The 20,812-nt window shown below is 44.5% G+C and overlaps 2 protein-coding genes and 1 long non-coding RNA gene across 4 annotated transcripts in view; 1 reads left to right on the plus strand and 2 right to left on the minus strand.

The window, feature by feature from the left end:
- The window catches only part of efnb2a (ephrin-B2a), a 40,745-nt gene extending 39,420 nt beyond the window's left edge, over nt 1-1,325 (minus strand). Inside the window, exons 1-2 of one of the 2 annotated variants that reach the window (XM_088383927.1) lie at nt 1,240-1,325; nt 89-1,029 (exon numbers count right to left, since the gene is read on the minus strand). In XM_088383927.1, coding sequence (XP_088240053.1) covers nt 89-201 — 113 coding nt within the window. In that variant the 5' untranslated portion in view covers nt 202-1,029; nt 1,240-1,325. Of the gene's footprint in view, nt 1-88; nt 1,030-1,135 lie in introns of both variants that reach the window. The other variant, XM_088383926.1, reaches the window with a different exon arrangement.
- Nucleotides 1,326-7,161: 5,836 nt separating this feature from the next.
- On the minus strand, nt 7,162-18,994 carry LOC148394656 (arginine and glutamate-rich protein 1-B-like). The gene is made up of 4 exons (XM_088383928.1): nt 18,426-18,994; nt 15,383-15,608; nt 12,849-12,932; nt 7,162-8,601 (listed from the first exon to the last, which is right to left on the minus strand). The coding sequence occupies exons 1-4, from the start codon at nt 18,749-18,751 to the stop codon at nt 8,437-8,439; spliced, it is 801 nt and encodes a 266-aa protein (XP_088240054.1). The 5' UTR covers nt 18,752-18,994; the 3' UTR covers nt 7,162-8,436.
- On the plus strand, nt 18,130-20,799 carry LOC148394657 (uncharacterized). Its single transcript, XR_015860110.1, has 3 exons — nt 18,130-18,191; nt 18,261-18,381; nt 18,491-20,799. It is a non-coding gene; the product is annotated as an uncharacterized LOC148394657 (long non-coding RNA).
- Nucleotides 20,800-20,812: the final 13 nt, after the last annotated feature.

Below are 20,812 nucleotides of genomic sequence, written 5' to 3' on the forward strand. Positions count from 1 at the left end.
AGGAAGCCCGCCGGACCGTCGCTCCAACGACGCAGCGCAGTACTGGCGACTGTTCGGCGTGTGTGTGCGGGCGGGCGTGCGTACTTACTTGGTATTTGTTGTGTTCCAATAAATGGACTCCAAGATGAGCGCCCGACACAAGTGTACTTTGCAGACAAGAAAGAGAACTCCAAAATAATATCTCCACATCGAGTCCCCCATGTTTTGACTGTTTGGTGTGCCTCCGGGTAGAAGCACGCTTTTTGTCAAAATAAATACACTTGTCCCAAAAATATATTGGAACGACAAGCTCTCCCGAACGAAAAAGGTCGTTTCTTCGTTTTGTATCCCAATCCAATGGGGATGCACGCGGACCACAGACCCCGACGCGATCTACAGCATCGTCAGGAAGAGACCCGCTTCACAAAGCCAAGGCGCATAGTTTATTCACAGGCGCTGCGTATATTCTCCTTTGCTCAGAGCGCTCTCTCAAAGCCGTCGCGATACATTCCTCAGAGTAAACAAGTGTTGATTGTAGAAAGAAAAAAAATAAATCCCCTTTGTCTGAGTCCAGATATTTACATCAAATCCAAAGCAGCAGCAGCAGCAGAGTAAGCGGGACCGATGACTAGCCGTGGAATGGAATGATTTCCCTTTTCAGGTGACGCTGGTGGTGATAAGCAACAAATTGAGGCTAACAGCAGTAGAAAAAATGAAAAGGACAAAAATAATTATCGTCGTAAATAAAGGAAATGGTTAAACATGAGAATGAAATAAATCAAAAGAGCTGATGGGAAAGTTCTCATAATAGAGGTCCACAAAAAAACTGCAGCGTCCAAATGTTGCAGATCTGTTCCAAACGACTGCGGGCGACGGGGAGATCACGATTCTGCTCAGCTCCGAAACCTGGATAGAAAGTAAGTAGGAGAGACGGCGACTGGATGGATACATTAGGTGGAGTCGGGTTAACCACGACCCCGCCCATAGACGCTGCTGATTGGTTCCTGGGCGGGCAAGTCAACCCAAATCTCCTGTCAGTCAAGCAGGGCACTGGGGAGACGAGAACGGACGATTTCACTCAACACGCATGTAAAGTAAATTATTTTCATGGTTAACATATGTACAAGATGTATCAGGGACGAAGACACACACTTACAGCCAAAATAAATCAACGTGACGTCACGTCAAGCTTTCACAGCTAAAAAATATTTACGTGGCTTTTGATCACATAATCAGCACCACGGGCGAACATTTACTCACGAGTCGGGACCGTGAACACAACGATGCAAAGTACCTCCCATGAGCGCAACTGAGAGAAAGAGGTGGGGGGGAAAAGAAAAACAGTGCTGATGAAGGCAGATCGACTTTTTCCAAAAGGCAAGAGCACCCACTAGCGGAGTTGCCACACTAAATAAAAGCAGTAGTACAGTAATCCCTCGCTCCATCGCGGTTCGTTTATCGCGGTTTAAGTACATCGCGTATTTTTTTCCAAATTAAAAAAAAATAAAAAATTCACAAATTCAAAATAAACCTAAATTGAGGAATGATGGTACGAAGGTTGCCCACACGCCACCAGAAGGCAGGGATTGTCCACACAATTGCAGTACATACACTTGTACCTTTTTATTAAAAAAAGTTTTAATAATAATGAGTTCTAAAACATATTTACAGTCTTGTATCTTATAATTTTTTATAATAAGAGTTCTAAAAAACATTTACAGTATGTACACTTGTACCTTGTTATAAAAGTTATTAGAGTTCTAAAAACATACTTGAAAAAATAAAAAATTTACAAATTCAAAATAAACCTAAATTGAGGAATGATGGTACGAAAGTTGCCCACACGCCACCGGAAGGCAGGGATTGTCCACACAATTGCAGTATATACACTTGTACCTTATTAAAAAAAAAATTCTCAATAATAATTCCGCTTATCCGGGGTCGGGTCGCGGGGGCAGCAGCTTCAGGAGGGACTCCCAGACTTCCCTCTCCCCAGCCACTTCGTCCAGCTCATCCCGGGGGATCCCAAGGCGTTCCCAGGCCAGCTGAGAGACATAGTCTCTCCAGCGCGTCCTGGGTCGTCCCCGGGGTCTCCTACCGGTGGGACATGCCCGGAACACCTCCCCAGGGAGGCGTCCAGGAGGCATCCTGATAAGATGCCCGAGCCACCTCATCTGGCTCCTCTCAACGTGGAGGAGTAGCGACTCTACTCCGAGTCTCTCCCGGATGACCGAGCTTCTCACCCTATCTCTAAGGGAGAGCCCGGACATCCAGCGTATATCGACCAGTAAATTGAGAGCTTTGCCTTTTGGCTCAGCTCTCTCTTCACCACAACGGACCGGTACAGGGTCCGCATTACTGCCGCCGCTGCACCGATCTGCCTGTCGATCTCACGCTCCATCCTCCCCTCACTCGTGAACAAGACTCCAAGATACTTGAACTCCTCCACTTGGGGCAGGATCTCATCCCCGATCCGGAGAGGGCATTCCACCCTTTTCCGATCAAGGACCATGGACTCGGATTTGGAGGTGCTGACCCTCATCCCGACCGCTTCACACTCGGCTGCGAACCGTTCCAGCGAGAGCTGGAGATCACGGCCTGAAGCACCACGTCATCTGCAAAAAGCAGAGACGCGATGCTGAGGTCCCCAAACCGGACCCCCTCAACGCCTCGGCTGCGCCTAGAAATTCTGTCCATAAAAATTATGAACAGAATCGGTGACAAAAGGCAGCCTTGGCGGAGTTCAACCCTCACTGGGAACGAATCCGACTTACTGCCGGAAATGCGGACCAGACTCTGGCATCGGTGATACAGGGACCGAACCGCCCTTATCAGTTGGCTCGGCACCCCGTACTCCCGAAGCACCCTCCACAGAACCTCCCGAGGGACACGGTCGAACGCCTTCTCCAAGTCCACAAAACACATGTGGACTGGTTGGGCGAACTCCCATGCACCCTCGAGGATCCTGCCGAGGGTGTAGAGCTGGTCCATTGTTCCACGGCCAGGACGAAAGCCACACTGCTCCTCCTGAATCCGAGGTTCGACCTCCCGACGGACCCTCCTCTCCAGCACCCCTGAATAGATCTTACCAGGGAGGCTGAGGAGTGTGATTCCCCTGTAATTGGAACACACCCTCCGGTCCCCCTTCTTAAAGAGGGGAACCACCACCCCAGTCTGCCAATCCAGAGGCACTGTCCCCGATGTCCACGCAACGTTGTAGAGGCGTGTCAGCCATGACAGCCCCACAACATCCAGAGCCTTTAAGAACTCCGGGCGGCTCTCATCCACCCCCGGGGCCTTGCCACCGAGGAGTTTTTTTAACTACCTCAGTGACTTCGACCCCAGAGATTGGAGAATCCGCCTCAGAGTCTCCAGGCCCTGCTTCCTCAATGGAAGGCGTGTAGGTGGAATTGAGGAGGTCTTCGAAGTATTCTCCCCACCGACTCACGACGTCCCGAGTCGAGGTCAGAAGCACGCCACCCCCACTGTAAACAGTGTTGACGTTGCACTGCTTCCCCCTCCTGAGACGCCGGATGGTGGACCAGAATTTCCTCGAAGCCGTCCGAAAGTCATTCTCCATGGCCTCACCAAACTCCTCCCACGCCCGGGTTTTTGCCTCAGCAACCGCCGAAGCCGCGTTCCGCTTGGCCATCCGGTACCTGTCAGCTGCCTCCGGAGTCCCGCAGGCCAAAACGGCCCGATAGGACTCCTTCTTCAGCTTGACGGCATCCCTTACCGCCGGTGTCCACCAGCGGGTTCGGGGATTGCCGCCACGACAGGCACCAACGACCTTACGGCCACAGCTACGGTCGGCCGCCTCAACAATGGAGGCGCGGAACATGGTCCACTCAGACTCAATGTCCCCTGCCTCCCCCGGGACGTGAGAAAAGCTCTGCCGGAGGTGGGAGTTGAAGCTCTTCCTGACAGGAGATTCTGCCAGACGTTCCCAGCAGACCCTCACAGAGCATTTGGGTCTGCCAGGTCAGACCGGGATCTTCCCCCACCATCGGAGCCAACCCACCACCAGGTGGTGATCAGTTGACAGCTCCGCCCCTCTCTTCGCCCGAGTGTCCAAAACATGCGGCCGCAAATCCGACGACACGACTACAAAGTCGATCATCGAACTGCGGCCTAGGGTGTCCTGGTGCCAAGTGCACACATGGACACCCTTATGCTTGAACATAGTGTTCTTTATTGAAAATCCGTGGCGAGCACAGAAGTCCAACAATAGAACACCGCTCGGGTTCAGATCATACACATGCACACACATCATATTTATATTATTTATAGATTATTTTCTGTCATTTATACTACGTATCAATATAGTATTTACATGTTTGAAACTATTATTTAATGTTCTAATGATAACATAATGCACTTATATGGTTTAGTGTACACTTATTGATACACAAAAAATGTATGTTAAAAATGAGAGGGTGACTACTTCGCGGATTTTCACATATCGCAGGTGGTCTTGGAACCAATTATCCCTGATAAACGAGGGATTACTGTATATACAGTATACATTTTTTGTTTGCATATGTGTATGGAGCTTTATTAAATTGAACGAAAAGTCATGTACAGTATTTTTGTTGAAAGTTAACAGTTGATTGGACAAGACCACTAGTTACACACAACATGCAAGTCCTTTAAAGACTAAAGATTCAACCAGGCCATGTCAACACCAAATCTTACTTAGTCTGTCCCTGTTGATTGTCGTCCATTAGATAGCAGCTCATCAATCCCAACGTGTGAAGATCTGGCACTTTTCAACAACTCAATTTGATCAGGGCCATTAAAGGGCAGCCGCTGTAGATTGCGTTTGTTTGCTCAGGCACTCATCATGATAATGCAACACCAGGGAGCTCATTTAGGAGGCAGACGCCACTTGTACTGGCTTGGAATAAACACAAACTCAGCCACGGGCCTAATTATTTTACTTAATTAAAGAATTAAAACTTTTGTTTATTGCATACACTTGCTTGACCTACCAGTGAATTAAAGTATCAACTAATAAAGTCAATGTCACAAACAGCATGTTGAACACATAATTAACCCGTATTTGTGACAAATACTTTGTCCCGGGTACAAAGACTCTGAAGGACATGCAAATATTGCAAAATTATTATCAATAATACAGTGATCCCTCGCCACTTAGTGCTTCACCTTTTGTGAATGCGCTATGTCGCGGGTTTATAAGTGATGGGAGAACGGCATTTAAATACACATTGATAGTGTGCCTCTGAGCAATGTACGTCACTGCGGACAAGCGCGGGAGAAACTTGTCATGAACGAGGCAGTGCAACATGGACTGTTTATTTAGGGAATGTGAAAAGAGGAAAAGGGGTAAAGGGAGGCTGGAACACCAGCAGAACTCAACATTTTCAGTTTTCGACGCAAAACGTTGGGAAATCTGTCTCGGTTCTCGGACAAAGCTTCGGAAACCGATCCGACCCACACTTCTATTGTAAAAAATAGTTTGTTCCACCTGCTGCGAGTAGGCATTGGTTAGGGGGTTGTAGCTCACTACAAGTACTGCACTGTACCAGAGAAAAACCATGGGTCCCAAGTAAGACAGAGGAGAAAAGCAGAAGAGGAAAGTGGCGATAACGATAGAGCTGAAAATGACGATCATAGACTAGTATGAAAGAGGTGTTTGTGATGGACTTGGCATTAGAATTTAAAGTGCAGAGATTGACCACAAGTTCATTTTTGAGGAATAGAGGCAATAAAAGTGTTGCTTGGTGGTTACCAGCCAGGTCCCAGTGGAAAACAACGAAGAAAACGAAAACAGTGACAAAATACAGCAATCAATTTTTCTCATGGAAGGGGATTCCTCTTCCAAACAATGTTGAATCTTACCTAATATGAAATCTGCGCTTTAAACACCAGCTGTGTTGATAGTCTCAGTCCAATTCTTTCGCCTAATCGTGTTCAATCAAAGCTGTTTGTAATGTCTTTGAATGGCAGAGGGTGGGATGGGATAGAATTTCAATTTTTTTGTGTGATGAAGCACGGTGAAGCAGTGGTGAGTGCGTCAGTGCGTCCACCTCACAGTTCAGATGTGTAGGGTTTGATTCTGGCTCCCCGTGCCTGCATGGGTTTCCTCTAGGTCAGCGGTTCTTAACCTTGTTGGAGGTACCAAACCCCACCCGTTTCATAGGCGCATTCACCGAACCTCTCTATAGCAAAAAATAAAAAAAAATTCAAGACATACTGTTGATTTTCTTACTGGTGCACAAAATGAGCCGTGCATGAATGTCACTTTGTTCAAACAACAAAACTAACAATGCATGAACTCGCAACACATTACATTCCTGCAAATCAGTGTGACTTCTGCTGTTGCCTTTGTGAGACCAGTTCAGATATGCATCATCATGAATTTACACGATAAATCAGGTGTTCGGACCTCCGCAGTGGAGGTTCTGCCGAACCCCTGAGACCGACTCACCAAACCACTAGGGTTCGATCGAACCCAGGTTAAGAACCACTGCTCTAGGTACTCTGGTTTCCTCCCACATTCCACATAAAACATGCATGGTAAGCTGTAAAATAACTGACCACGAATACTCAGACTTTACTCAACCGAGCATGAAAGAGCAGAAGTGGCTTTGTTGAACGTCCGAAGGAATGGGAGCATCTGCCAGGCTGTTTTTTTTCCTTCTCCAGTTGAATGTTCAAGGGCATGTGGCCTTGAGTAACCTAATGAACTGGGTGTAAAAATGTGTGAATTTAGGTTTCATTGGTTAACAAAATTTCATCAGCAGAAGTGGCAGTGAGATTGGTTGTTTCCGTTTGTCCAGCCATGAAGCGGTGGATGTGGCTTTCAACACGGCTCCGGACACTGCGTGGCCTGGGCTTACTTCAAATAACTTAAGTCACACCCTTACTGTAATTTATAACAATAGTTTACCGACATTTTTTATAAAAGCTAAAGTGCAGTGCACACCTGATTTCTAATGGGTGTGTAAAATCCCATTTTTCAAGGTTTCATTTGAGGGGAAAAAAAACTTTCAAAACTTAACTTGCACTGAACTGACGCCATCCAACCAGCACTGTGTTATGGAAAAGGAAACAATCGGAAAATTAAGACATTTTGCGTGTCGGTACATTGACATTTAGAGTTGAATGGACTGACAACCTGGGCAGTGATGTTATTGAAACCACACATATTGGCTCATATACAATGCAATTAGTGAATATTTTAATGACAAAAATTCTGATGTCTCAATGGATTTATTAGTTAAGTCTTGTGACAACTGAAAAAGCTACACGAGGAAACTCACAAATCAATATACCCACATGAGGTCAGCTCGTCACACGCGCACACAAACGCACGCACGCACACACGCACGCACACAAACACACACGGCACTCACTGACCTCAATCCATAGCTTACCTGGATTTGGCCATCCTCTACCTTTCCAGACTTACCAAGGGTTGCATCTTGTCACATTAATTTACAATTACGGGGCTAAAGAACATATGATACAGTTTGACATTTCTGAACAAGCCCCCACCCTTAAAAAAAACACATTTGCAGTTATTACTGGGATCTGTTCGATGATTGCGGATTGTTATAAAACCTCAAAGGTTCAGTAGAGGTCAGTACACCACAGCAAGGATTCACAATGTGACATCATACAGAACAGTCCATTCTCCACTGATCATAGTCCTTACATAAGAGAGGAAAGAGATAAAATCCGCCATTGGTTCTAAGGGTTGGTCACGGACAGCTCAGGAAAAAGGCTTCATTTTACCTGTACCGAATGAAATCCAATGAGGTTGCTCTCAACCAACATCCATGCGTGTACTACAACAAACAAGACCAGTGTGAACTTGACACAAGCAAACCAAATGTATACAGAAAATAGTGAAGGCAGGAAACAAAATAACTATGTTTTTCAAGGCTATGCTGTGATTTGATGCCAAAGTACATTTTTAAGGTTAAAACAAAATTGGAAAACCCAAGTCCAGTTCCCAAGCTGCACGTGACATTTTTTGTAATCTGAATTTGACCTCACAGTTATTATTCTTCATTGGGGACTCACTTGCATTGTACTCCATTCACTGCCAATGGAGATGTGAGGAGCACTGGTTTTCATTACACTGAGTTAAGACTTATTTTACAGCAAGGGTTAAAGCATTCTACATCGAAAGTTGATATTCCCTAAAAGACTGAAATAAAAGTGACAAAAGCACAAATTTTAGTTTGAAGTGTATCAGGAAAGAAAAGAATGGAGTGAGACAGGGCGTAGTCAGGTCCATCAAGGTCTAATTTTTCTTCCTTGCAAGGAGGGAAAATCCAGACCTTCATTGGGTTTGCAAGTTTAAACACTGGGTTGCACCACTTTTTCATATCCTTTGTTCAGCACTTCCAAAATGAAGCGAGTAGCCGACACAAGAGTGGAGTTGATGAGGAGCCGAGCAGGATGGGGATGAAGGGGGGCATTCCTTCATTCAGTGGCCTTGAGGGTAAAGGACAGCTTCGGTCTGGACTTGCCCTTGCCAAGGATGATTTTCTGCTCCTCCTTCTGCTGCCTCTGTCGGTCCTGCTCCAGTTTCATGCGTTCTTCATGAATTTTCCTCTGCTCTTCCACTATGCGCAACTGATCTTCAGCCTGACGGAAAATGTAGTCACAACTTAGGAATCACACAACCACAGAACACAAAAATACTGCATATACAGTTGAAATCGCAAGTTTATATAGACTATATAAAATGTGTACTTTTTACCTGCCTGACATGAAATCACACGAAGATGTTCCTATTGGAGAGCAATTAGCAGGGGTGAGAACGGCAAATGTGAAAAAACACTGAAAAGTAGCCTGGGTCTGGGAGCAGCATGCCCCCATTGGGAGGCCGCAGGCCCACATTAGGGGGCCGCAGGGGGCCCGGGGCCACAGGACCCCATTGGGGGCTGCAGGGGGCCAGAGGCAATGCCCCGAAGGGGGCCCAGGGTTTACCCCCTGGGAACTCCTGGATTTTGGCAGTATAGCAACCCCAAAATCATTAATTTTATCACTCAATTTCAAGTTTTGTTAAAAAAATATTCCTGCTTGGTGGGTTACCAAGGTGAATATAATACAGTGGAGCCTCGGTTTTCAAACTCCCTGTTCTTGAACAAATCAGTATTCGAACAAAAAATTCGAGATTTTTTTGCTTCGGATGTCGGACAAAAGTTCGGTTGTCAAACCTCGCGAGATGAGCCGAGAGGACCTGCATGCCAACTGACTCCATTTGTTATTACATTCTCGTTACTCTGAGGATTGCATCAACTCTAATCATGCCTCCAAAGAAAGCAAGTGGGAGCAGTAAAGCCATCCTAAACTGGCTGCGGCTGCGCGATCAGACAAAATTAAGCTCCCTGAGCACTGAGGTCCACTTAAATTTTGGAAAGTACATCAGGACTTTTCTAAATTTCAGCGACGGCTCTGTCACAATAATGCGATCAGCGCGGTGCAGTTGCGCGGTCAGCGACGCGCTACGGTTGGATGTTCAGCGGTTCGCTACAGTTGCACGATCGGACGAAAATGCACAACTGAAAAAATGCTTAACAAGGTGTTTTTTTTTCTCCTTGGAATTATTTTTTTTTCCATTATTTGTAATGGTAAAACATGATTTGGAATTCGAACGATTCACTTCTCGAACAGCCTTTTGGAACGGATTGTGGTCGAAAACCGAGGCTCGACTGCACAGTCAAACCTCGGTTTTCGAACGTCCCGGTTCGCGAACAAAGCGGAATTCGAACAAAAAAATTCGAAATTATTTTTTGTCGGTTGTCAAAAAAAATTCTGAGGTCGAACCTCGCGAGATGAGCCCGGAGGACACGAGAAAACCCGACCTGTAGCCCGGATGGCGACTGATACCGTTATTGTATTTTCGTTACTTGGAGAATTGTATTAACCCCTAATCCTGCCTCCAAAGAAAGCAAGTGGGAACAGTAAAGCCATCCTAAAACACAGACGCTCTTAAAGCAATGCGACAGTGAGCGCCCGGCGCGCTGCGGTTGCACGATCGGACCAAATTAAGCTCCCCGCGCACTGAAGTCCACTTACATTTTGGAAAGTACATCAGGACTTTAAAAATATTTTCTAAATTTCAGCGACGGCTCTGTCACAATAATGCGACCAGGGCGGTGCAGTTGCGCGGTCGGCGACGCGCTACGGTTGCGTGTTTAGTAGTGCGCTGCAGTTGCGCAATCGGACAAAAATGCGCAAATGAAAAAATTCTTAAAAAAGGCTTTTTCTTTTATCTTGGAACAGATTTTTTTTTTTTTCCATTATTTATAATGGAAAAAATAGATTCGGAATTCGACTGATTCGCTTCTCGAACCGCCTTCTGGAACGGATTGTGGTTGAAAACCGAGGTTTGACTGTACATCAAAATGGCACAATCAATACTGGAGTTGTTTGTTTTAATGAAAACTGTTAATTTTTTGCAACATATATCTCCAACCACATATCTTATCAAAGAACACTCATAATAATTTGAGGAAATTAATTGTGAAAGATAAATTATAAAGATAGTCAGCATATAAATCAAAACATGACAAATATATAAAAGGGGATGAGTGACAAATGTGGAAAAAACATACACTGCTCAGAAAAATTAAAGGAACAGTTTTTTAACAGGGTATGGCATGAATTCAATTACACTTTTCTGATAAGGTTTTGGTCAGGTACGTGGCAGAAGGGGGTTGTTAATCAGTTTCAGCTGCCTTGGTGTTGATGGAATTAACAACAGGTGCACTACAGGGGCAACAATGAGATGGTCCCCAAAACAGGACTGGTTTTGCAGGTGGAGGCCATTTCAAGTTCCTCCCTCTTGATCTTTTTTAACTGGTTTTCCACAAGTGTTGGCTTTAGCTAGAGTCATTATCACGACTGGGAGCAAGAGGCGATTTCTTAACCCTCCTGAAGTTGCGCAGATTGTCCAACTCCTCCAGGATGGCACATCCATGCGTGCTGTTGCAAGAAGATTTGATGTGTCTCCCAGTACAATCTCCAGAGCATGGAAGAGATTCAAGGAGACAGGCAGTTACTCTAGGAGAGCTGGACAGGGCTGTAGACGGTCCTCATCCCATCAGCAGGACCGATATCTGCTGCTTTGTGCAAGGAGGAACAGGTTGAGCACTGCCCGACCCCTACAGAATGACCTCCAGCAGGCTACTGGTGTGAATGTCTCTGCCCAAACAGTCAAAAACAGACTTCACGAGAGTGGCCTCAGGGCACGACATCCTGTAGTGTGCCCTGTGCTCACTGCTCAGCACCGTGGAGCTCGATTGGCATTTGCCATAGAACACCAGAATTGGCAAGTCCGCCACTGGCGCTCACCTGGGCAATAACAGTGAGACCTGGAAGGGCGTAATTGAGAGGAACGGCCCCCTCGATCTGAACCCGAGCGGTGTTCTATTATCAGAATTCTGTGCTCGACATGGATTGTCAATAATGAACACCATGTTCAATCATAAGGGTGTCAGTGTGCACTTGGCACCAGGACACCCTAGGCCGCAGTTCGATGATCAACTTTATAGTCGTGTCATTGGATTTGCGGCCGCAGTAGAACAATGGAGTCCCCAGAATGAGCGCCCTCCAGCACTTTCTTCAGGGACTCCAAGAAGGGTGGGTACTCTGAGTTGCCATTTGGTGCAGAGACACAAACAACAATCAAAAGGCGGAGGGAGGCTACCTTCACGTTTACTGGGGTGAACCCCAATGTGCAGGCGCCCAGCTGGGGGGCAATAAATATACCCACACCTGTTTGTCGCCTCTCACCGTGGGCAACTCCAGAGTGGAAGAGAATCCAGCCCATCTCGAGAGGGCTTGTACTGGAACCCAAACTGTGTGTGGAGGCAAGTTCGAGTATATCTAGTCGGAACTTTTCTGCCTCGCACACCAGCTCGGGCTCCTTTCCAGCCAGAGAGGTGACATTCCATGTCCCAAGAGCCAGCTTCTGCAGCCGGGGATCGGACCGCCAAGGTCCCTGCTTTGGCCGCCGCCCAGCTCACAATGCACCCGACCCCTTTGGCCTCTCCCACAGGTGGTGAGCCCATGGAAAGGGGGACCCACATTTCCTTTTCGGGCTGTGCCGGGCCCCATGGGCGAAGGCCCGGCCACCAGACGCTCGCCTTCGAGCCCCACCTCCAGGCCTGGCTCCAGAGGGGGGCCCCGGTGACTCGCGTCCGGGCGAGGGAAATCTGAGTCCATATGTCTTTTTTGTCATAAGGGGCTATTTTTCCCATTACAAATAATGGATTATTTTTTAATCCGTTTGAAGACTTTTTTACGCATTTTTTCATTTGTGCATTTTTGTCCGATCGCGCAACTGCAGCGCACCGCCAAACGCGCAACCGTACTGCGTCGCCGACCGCGCAACTGCCCCGCGCTGGTTGCATTATTGTGACAGAGCCGTCGCTGAAATTTAGAAAATATTTTTAACGTCCTGATGTACTTTCCAAAATTTAAGTGGACCTCAGTGCGCAGGGAGCTTAATTCAGTCCGATCGCGCAACCGCAGCACACCGGGCGCTCACTGTCTCATTGCTTTAAGAGCGTCTTTGTGTTCCGAGTTGTAAGATGACGCTGCTCTCGAGCCATGCCCGTTTGAAGCAGTTCCTGATCCCGTACTACTACGTAATGGGTAAGTGCAATGAAACGACAAAATGTGTTTTCATTGTGATGTGTAGAACGAGCACACACACAACTTTTGCAGCGCTACACTTGCTTTCACAATCATTCTATCTTTTTGAGGATTCAACCATAGCCTTCAACTATGGCATTACATTTTACTTGAGTACAACATCAGTTAGAGATGGTGGAGAGCTGTGGAGGTTTCAAAAGCAAAAGATTTTTTTAATTATATCTTACCAGTTTTGCCTGGGCCTCTGCAATCTTACGGTTATTCTCCTCCAAAATTTTTTCAAGCTCCTCCCGCTTAGATTTTTCTTCCTCCTAGACGGATAACACGATGTCATGTTAGTGCACACGTAGGCTATAGGTGCACCTTGCACACACTCATGTGTCACATTCATGCACACTCATTTGACCTATTACACCACAGAGAAGTTATTTTTTTTTAAGTCTCTTGCACATGACCACAGTGTGGTACTGTTTGTAGCCACCCCAAATTATTCTAAATTTGGAGTGTCTCAAAGAGATCCCTTTCTCCTCCCACTTGAGCTGTTTTCTAGAAAATTTGCCACATCAGAGGCATTTCTTTAGTATTTTGAAATAATTAAATTAAAAAAAACTTCAGTGGGAAACCACTCCACACTCAAAGAACATGTATCAATGACAAGACAATCTAGAAGAATATTCAGTCAATGTCCTAAGCAAGAAAAATACACAAATAATATAGGGAATAGTTTTGGCTCACCAATGCATGAATACCTACGTATTTTCCTTGCCTGTGTACCTACACAACTGGTGAAAGCATTCCACATAAAACAGTTGTATATTTACTGTCTCGTCCGGACTGTGTGGCCCCTGCAGAGAGAGAAACGCTCCTGGGGGTGGGTGTGTAGGTAGGTAGGTAGGTAGGTAGGAAGGTAGGTAGGTAGGTAGGTAGGTAGGTAGGTAGGTAGGTAGGTAGGTAGGTAGGTATGGGTAACTCTGCCAGACCGCACCCGCGGTACTCCTCTTTATAACTGATTCCTGCACTGCTGAGCCTGCAGCCACAGCTCGTAATTCATGTACCGTTTTTCCATTTTTGTGCAGTGGCACAGCCCCGGATGATAGCAGAGTGAAGTAGAGTACAGCACATCAGAGGTGTTTGTATGTGTTCAAGAAGAACCGGGCCACGGCAACACTTACAGTACAGGACAAGTCACAGCTGAGCTGAAAGGCTGCAGGCCAGCTCAGGTCAAGTGCTAGTTAGGAAGGTGGTTATACAAATAACAATATCAATCTTTACAATCAATCTTTGAAACAACCCTACTATAGAGGAAGCAAGTTCATGAGTAAGACAGTACATTTATTCTTAAAATTAAATACTCATCTGTGTTATAAACAAGTAAACGTAAATCTAAATGTTAACTGTATACAGAAAAAATGTATTGGTATCGAATAGAATACAAGTTTTAAAAAGGACTTGGAATTAAATCAAGCTTGTCAAGAAGACCTGGATAGAACAAGTGTTCTGTTGAAAGAGAAACGGAAAAAAAAACAATAACAACAAATGGATACGTGTGTCAGTACGGTGATGGGAAATCTGGACACTCAGATTGACCTTATTATAGTTCAATAGGTTACGTGCGCATTTGTATTTAAGGTATGTTATTAAGTCCAAGTAGGGAAGCTGGTGCTTAGACTACAGCTCTCACCTGAGATGTAGCTAATCACTCTGCTGCCTGTGCAAGATGGGCTCATTAGACTCATCTCAATAATATTGCATGTGGTGGTTGGACAGAGTAAGAAATATAACTCTCTGCGTAAACTTTAAAAAAAAAATAAGATCTATACCATTATATCGATTTTATGACTTTCTACTTTCTAATCATATACAGTATTGTTATCCCTATGGATATGGATTTTAGGACATGTATTACATTTCAAAATGGTTGAAATCATTTAAGGGAAAAATATTACATTCATGTTGTTGAAGACGACAGACCTGATGAGCTGTTGCATCAAGTATAAATAAACTGTGATATTTGAATGATTTAATAGGTTTAGTTATCCAGGTATTTAAACTGTTAAATTTATCTGGAAATTGTCTCATATCATATATAACATTTTTGCTATGATTTTGAAGGCAAGGTGTTGAAATTTGAAAGTTAATGGTGTCTCACTGTAGGATGCCACTTCAATGGAGTTGTGTCATGTTTCCAAAAAGCAGCTAAGCTTGCCAGTGCGGTACACAAAAGAAACCCTGATTAGACTTACAATCAACTCTGCCGTTTGTTGATGGTTGGTCATAGCTGTGATATATAAATAGCATTATTACTAGCAGTGTGACATAGTCTAACCCACCAGTGAATTCTACACAAAGAATAATCAATACAAGAGAAAATGATTTTCTTTGCAGTCTCTCACTCCCAATTTGGATTGTTGGTTGATATTCACCATCTATAGTATAACGCCTGCATTTGTACCCAAGCAGCAGGGTGCCATAAAATTCACCAGTAGACAGCCTTCACAACTTTTGACATGAGAAGACAATGGATGTGCAAGTTATCAAACTGATCCACAATGTGCAGCTTGTTGGAAACGGCTCAACAATCCCATTGGCAGTGACTGTCTTAACATATAGGTCAGTTATATGCTGAACTGGACACCAGAGGAAGGGGCGTCCAAATACACATTCTCCACCAAGTCTTAGCTAAAGAGGGTGACTGAAGGTTAAATGGTTTGGGTAGTACAGAGAGAACGGACGATCTGCGTTCCAAACGACCGAGCGTTACCTCTCTGGCCTTTTGTGCTGCCAACTCAGCATGTCGCTGTCTTTCCAGCTCCTCCAGCAGCTGTCGTTCCATGATGCGCTTTGCCTCCTCAACGCGACGCAACACCTCCCGCTCGATCTCATCCTTACGCTTCTCCAGTTCCTCTTCCACCCGCTTGGCCACCAGCTCTTCTACGCGCCGAGCTGTTTCTTCTTCTATAAGTTTTTCTTCAATCTCCTGCTGGCGACTAGTAGACAGAGAAGCACTGGTGAACATTATCAATGACGAGCTAAAATGAAACTATTTTTGTCAGAGGAAATCACATGAATACAAAATAACTAGGGGTGTAACGGTTTACCATACCCATGGTTCGGTTCAGATTTCGATTTTTAAGTGACGGTTTGGTTCAAACTTTGGTTCGGTTTGAAGATACAAAAAAAAAAAAGGTTTATGAAAACCTCCAGAAATGTCTTGATTTTATTGTAATACTAAGAATGTGTACATGACTCAGTTATACATGCTATAATAACATCTCTTTAGACCAGTCCTCAATAATAAGGTCTGTCCGTCCGTCCATCCCTTTTCTGTACCGCTTGTCCCCACGGGGATTGCGGGCGTGCTGGGGCCTATCCCAGCTGTTATCGGGCAGTAGGCGGGGGGATACCCTGAACTGGTTGCCAGCCAATCGCAGGGCACACTAAGACAAACAACCATCTGCACTCGCATTTACGTGCAATTTGGAGGGTGCAGCCAGCCTACAATGCATGTTTTTGGGATGTGGGAGGAAACTGGAGTGCCTGGAGAAAAGTCACGCAGGCATGGGGAGAACATGCAAACTCCACCCACCCCAACTGCTCAAGAATACTAAAATAAACATTTGTACTATGATCAGTCTTTCAGTCAGTACTTAGTCATAATAAAACACCGTATTTTTCAGACTATAAGTCGCGTTTTTTTTCATAGTTTGGGTGGGGGGGTGACTTATACTCAGGACCGACTTATATGTGAAATTATTCACAAATTTTCAAAATTCAAAAATCTGCGATGTAGTGAAACCGCGATAAACGAACGCGATGTAGCAAGGGATTACTGTAATTTGAACTGCAACTGACGTCAGCATGTATTTTGTATACATAAAAGACAAAGGATACGATCACGGGATTTAATGACTTGGAGTGACAGAGACTGTTTGATAAAATTGTTGTTTATAATATATGCGCCTGTGGAATAATTTGAACCACTCCGACGTCAGCGGCGCAGCGCACACGCAGCGTTGATTCCATAAAGGACGATCGATGGATTTGATGATTTGCAGTGACACAGATGGTTTGATAATATTGTTTATGTAATAATTATTTGATATATAATTCATATATCGTTATATGGGCCTGTGGAATAATTTGAACTGCAACTGACGTCGAGTCCGACAGCGCGGCCCACACGCGACATAAAGGACGATCGCTGGATTTAATGATTTGGAGTGACAGATGGTTTGATAAAGGTGTTATTTATGTTAGTTATTTGGATAACTGTTAAATGTTACGTCAGGCCCGTTCTCAGCTCTTCGATTGTGTTTGTCACGTTAGCATATTGTATCATATAGCCTGTTGTTGCTCATTCATGTCTGTTCTTGGTGTTGGATTTTGTCGAATAAACTTCCTTCAAAATGCGACTTGTAGTCTGATGCGACTTATATATATGTGTTTTTTCACTTTATCGTGCATTTTATGGCTGACGTATATTCCAGAGCGACTTATAGTCCGAAAAATACGGTAAGTGAAACTGTCTGAGATATAACAAAAACACTTCACCTGTGAGCAGTCAACATGAGCAGCCATCATTGTTAAATGATAACAAATAAGATATAAATGAAAAACCTCTGTTGCTCGGAGGTAGAAAAAAGATTAATAAAAATAAATTCTTTGAAGACCAGTCTATATTGTAAGTAAAGTAAAAATCTGACACTGGTCTGAAGGAGAAAAAGGATGGATAAAAATCCAAATCCATTCAATATCCTTAAATACAAGCTTAGATATCACAAATAAATTATACTGATTGACATTTTACTCATTCAGTTGTGGTCTATATAAAGTGGAACAGTGATGCTTTTGTCTGAATTCCTCGTCTGATTCCCTCTTTTCTATTTGTTCTGAGGTGCGGCTAAGAGCAAGCCGTTTTGATGTGGTCTCTTAAAATGTAAACGATATACTTCACACCCCAATCCCTCCAGGGCGCAAGATGTGCGCCTCCCTTTCCAGTCGACGCATTTGTAGTTTTTTAGCCGAGGTAGCGTTTACTTGCACCGCAAACTTTTTGATTGATTAAAAGATGTCAACGGCAGAAAACTTGTCCATACATACATAAAACGTAACAAAATAAATCCCCTCACAATATTTATGAACACTTTTTGTAAACAAGCACTGCAGTCAAGTTAACCCGTAAGCAAATGCTCGGGCAGGGGTGTCACTCTTTTTTTTCGCGGGCCGCATTGAAGTCATAGTTTCTTTCGGAGGGCCATTATGACTGTCAACCCAAATAAATGTATGAGCACCTCATAATATATACAGTAAAAGCTACAAAACAAGCGGATAAATTTATTCGTCTTCAAATCAGACAAGTATAAACTGGTCAAATATTTAAAGAAAACATATTATTAAAAGTGAAGACAATTTGCAATTCTAGTAATGACACACGAATGTGATGCACAATTTGTCTTCGCGGGCCACATAAAATGATGTGACGGGCCGTATCTGGCCCCCAGGCCTAGAGTTTGACACCTGTGCATTAAACCATTCACGTCAGTGCAAATAATTCACAGCCAGGAAGACAGGTAAGATTCTACAGATACGAAGAATTTAACATCGAAAAATATGACTGAAATACGTTTTAATCTTCACAGCGACGTGTGGACGACACCATGCAGTTGAGGCCTTGGCTTGTCAAGTCCTATGCTATAAAGGCTAGCTAGTGTTGTCAATAGCAAAAAAGTTAGCAGGTCATCTTAGCATGTAGCAGAGAACGTAAGTGACGTCGTAGTATTTAATTTCTTGTACAATATACTCACATTTTTCTTTGCCGTTCCATTTCAGCTTTTCTTTCCTCTTCCTCCTTCCTCTGCTTTTCGTCTAGGGCATTCCTCTTGCTCAATGTCCTTCCAAAAATGTCGATACGCTCCGGCGGGGATGCCGCTCTCTCCCTGCGAGATGAGGTTGTGGCAGAACGGGAACGAGAACGAGAATCCCTGCGCCTGTTCCTCTTAGATTCTCTTGACTTGGAGCGCTTCTTTGGCCTCTCTCTGTCTCTGGACCGTGACCGACTCCTTTTCTTACTGTGTTTGCTGCTTTTAGAATGTTTGGAGCGGGATGAACTTCGGCTTCGAGAACGGCCCATGTTAACCACTCCACTAGTCGAGCACTAACCAGCTAGTAACAATTATGCGTGGGCAGTATCTGGAATTGTGCAGTGAACGCCCTTTCTTGAGTTATTGTTGATAAAAATTAACAATTGTAGCAACTTAAATAGTTGTGATTTTATAGTAATTATCACTCGAAAGCTGTTGTTTGCTGCTTGCTAGCATGTATCACGCTATGATGGCGAACTGACGAATATTTCCCATCATGCAAATCGGTGTCGTTCTGGATTCGGCTTTCCTCGGGATTTCTTAACCAATGAACTGCCAGTGGTTCCCAACCCAGGATGTAACGTTTGGTGGCACTTAAAGGCCCAGAGACACCGGTATATGTATAAATCGGTTTTAGTTAGCTTATGGGCTTATAAATATAAATTGACGATCGAAACAACGAAAAGGAAGCAGTTGCTTTGAAAAATATAATTCAAATTTGCCGCGCAGACGAGTTTGACTGCACCAAGCCGCCAGCCGGAAGTGACGTCTCATGACGTCTCAAGTTGTACGCGTTTAGCTTCAGTGAATGTAAACAAAAAGAGAAGAGCGGCCAGCGCGGAGACGTCGGGCCAGGCTTGCGGCCAACCCAGGTCGCCCAGCCGTGCCTTCCATTCTCCTGGCGTACGTTCGTTCGCGGGACGACAAGATGGGTTGCGTTCGCCTGATAGGATCCACGAACCGGACAGTGCGTGCCTGCTGTGTGCTCGTGTTCACAGTGGCCTGGTTGACTGTCATCTTTCCGGACTCTGCTGTGCATCGGGAGCGGCTAGCGTGCTATCACTCTTATTGTTCATCTTCTTGTTTTAATGTTCCTGTGTTGTTTACTTGTATGTACGTTGTGAACTCTGTCTTGTCACCCTGGGATAGTGAGAGACGTAATTTCGATCTCTGTGTGTGTCTTGACATGCGGAGGAATTGACAATAAAGGAGACTTTGAGACTTTGACTTTGAAAAGTATGTTGAAGCGTGACGGGAGGGGCACAATTCAGAAAACATGCTCAGCTCGTCGAAAAAATGCGATTTAAGAAATAAAATCAAAAATGCGCCTAAAACCTAAACCAAACGCTGCAGATGTTCATTTCTCCATGCGCAGTGGTCAACTTGGCACTCTACTCTTTTTACTATGCCAACCTAACCACAGTGACGGGAGAGGCACAATTCAGAAAACGTGCTCAGCTCGTCGAGAAAATGCGATTTAAGCAATAAAATTAAAAATGCTTATAAAACCTAAACCAAACGTTGCAGGTGGTCATGTCTTCATGTGCCGAGATCAACTCGACACGCTAAAGCCCCCAAGAGCACTTTTTACTATGCCAACCTAACCAGAGTGACGGGAGGGGCACAATTCAGAAAACGTTCTCAGCTCAGCCCAAGTGAACTGCTAGATTCATCATATTCTGCGTCAAAAGAGGTTTCTGAATCGGATAAAATGATGCTAATATTGCCGCTAGAAACGGAGCTGTCGCTATCATCTGCTATGTTGTTTGGGTTTGTTGAGATCCGGATGTATAACTTGTGACGTCACAGTAATGGCGCCACCAGTGTGGCTGCGTGCGGAACCCTATCGATAAACTGGCATTTAATTTTAGCTTTATTCTTAGTAATCGGTGTCCATTTTTAATTTCCAATGCGGCAAATGTGTTCTCTTTATACATTCTATCAAATTCCGTTCTAATTGAAAAAAAGGGATGTCTCTAGGCCTTTAATTTGCAACCGCGTCAGCTTCTTTCATTTTTGCAGACATTGGCCAATGAACCTGCTACCATTAGCTTGAAATATGTTATAATACTCACTCCTGGCAAACAATTGATAGACCGTCGATGGAAGAAATGTGTCATTATTGCAGAATATATTATATATCTTTTTGATTTATTATACATTAATTAGTTATTTGACATATTTTCGTGAAACAACATGATGAACACGGAGTACTGTGAAGCTATGCCACCATATCCCTGCATGAAGTGACTTGGTCAAATGTATGAAATGCTTGTATTCCTTTATTCATGAAAATAAAGAAAATCATGAAGGCTTGTTTGCTGGAAGTC

The sequence above is a fragment of the Syngnathus floridae genome, chromosome 8 (genome assembly GCF_059516105.1).
Source record: "Syngnathus floridae isolate MCC-2025c chromosome 8, RoL_Sflo_1.0, whole genome shotgun sequence".
In the NCBI taxonomy this organism is placed as follows: domain Eukaryota; kingdom Metazoa; phylum Chordata; class Actinopteri; order Syngnathiformes; family Syngnathidae; genus Syngnathus; species Syngnathus floridae.

Coding starts and splice junctions, on each gene's coding strand:
- LOC148394656 (XM_088383928.1), bottom strand. CDS start 18,751: ATGGGCCGTTCTCGAAGCCGAAGTTCATCCCGCTCCAAACATTCTAAA. Junction 15,609..18,425: donor ATGGAACGGCAAAGAAAAAT/GTGAGTATATTG, acceptor TCTGTCTACTAG/TCGCCAGCAGGAGATTGAAG. Junction 12,933..15,382: donor CAGCACAAAAGGCCAGAGAG/GTAACGCTCGGT, acceptor TTATCCGTCTAG/GAGGAAGAAAAATCTAAGCG.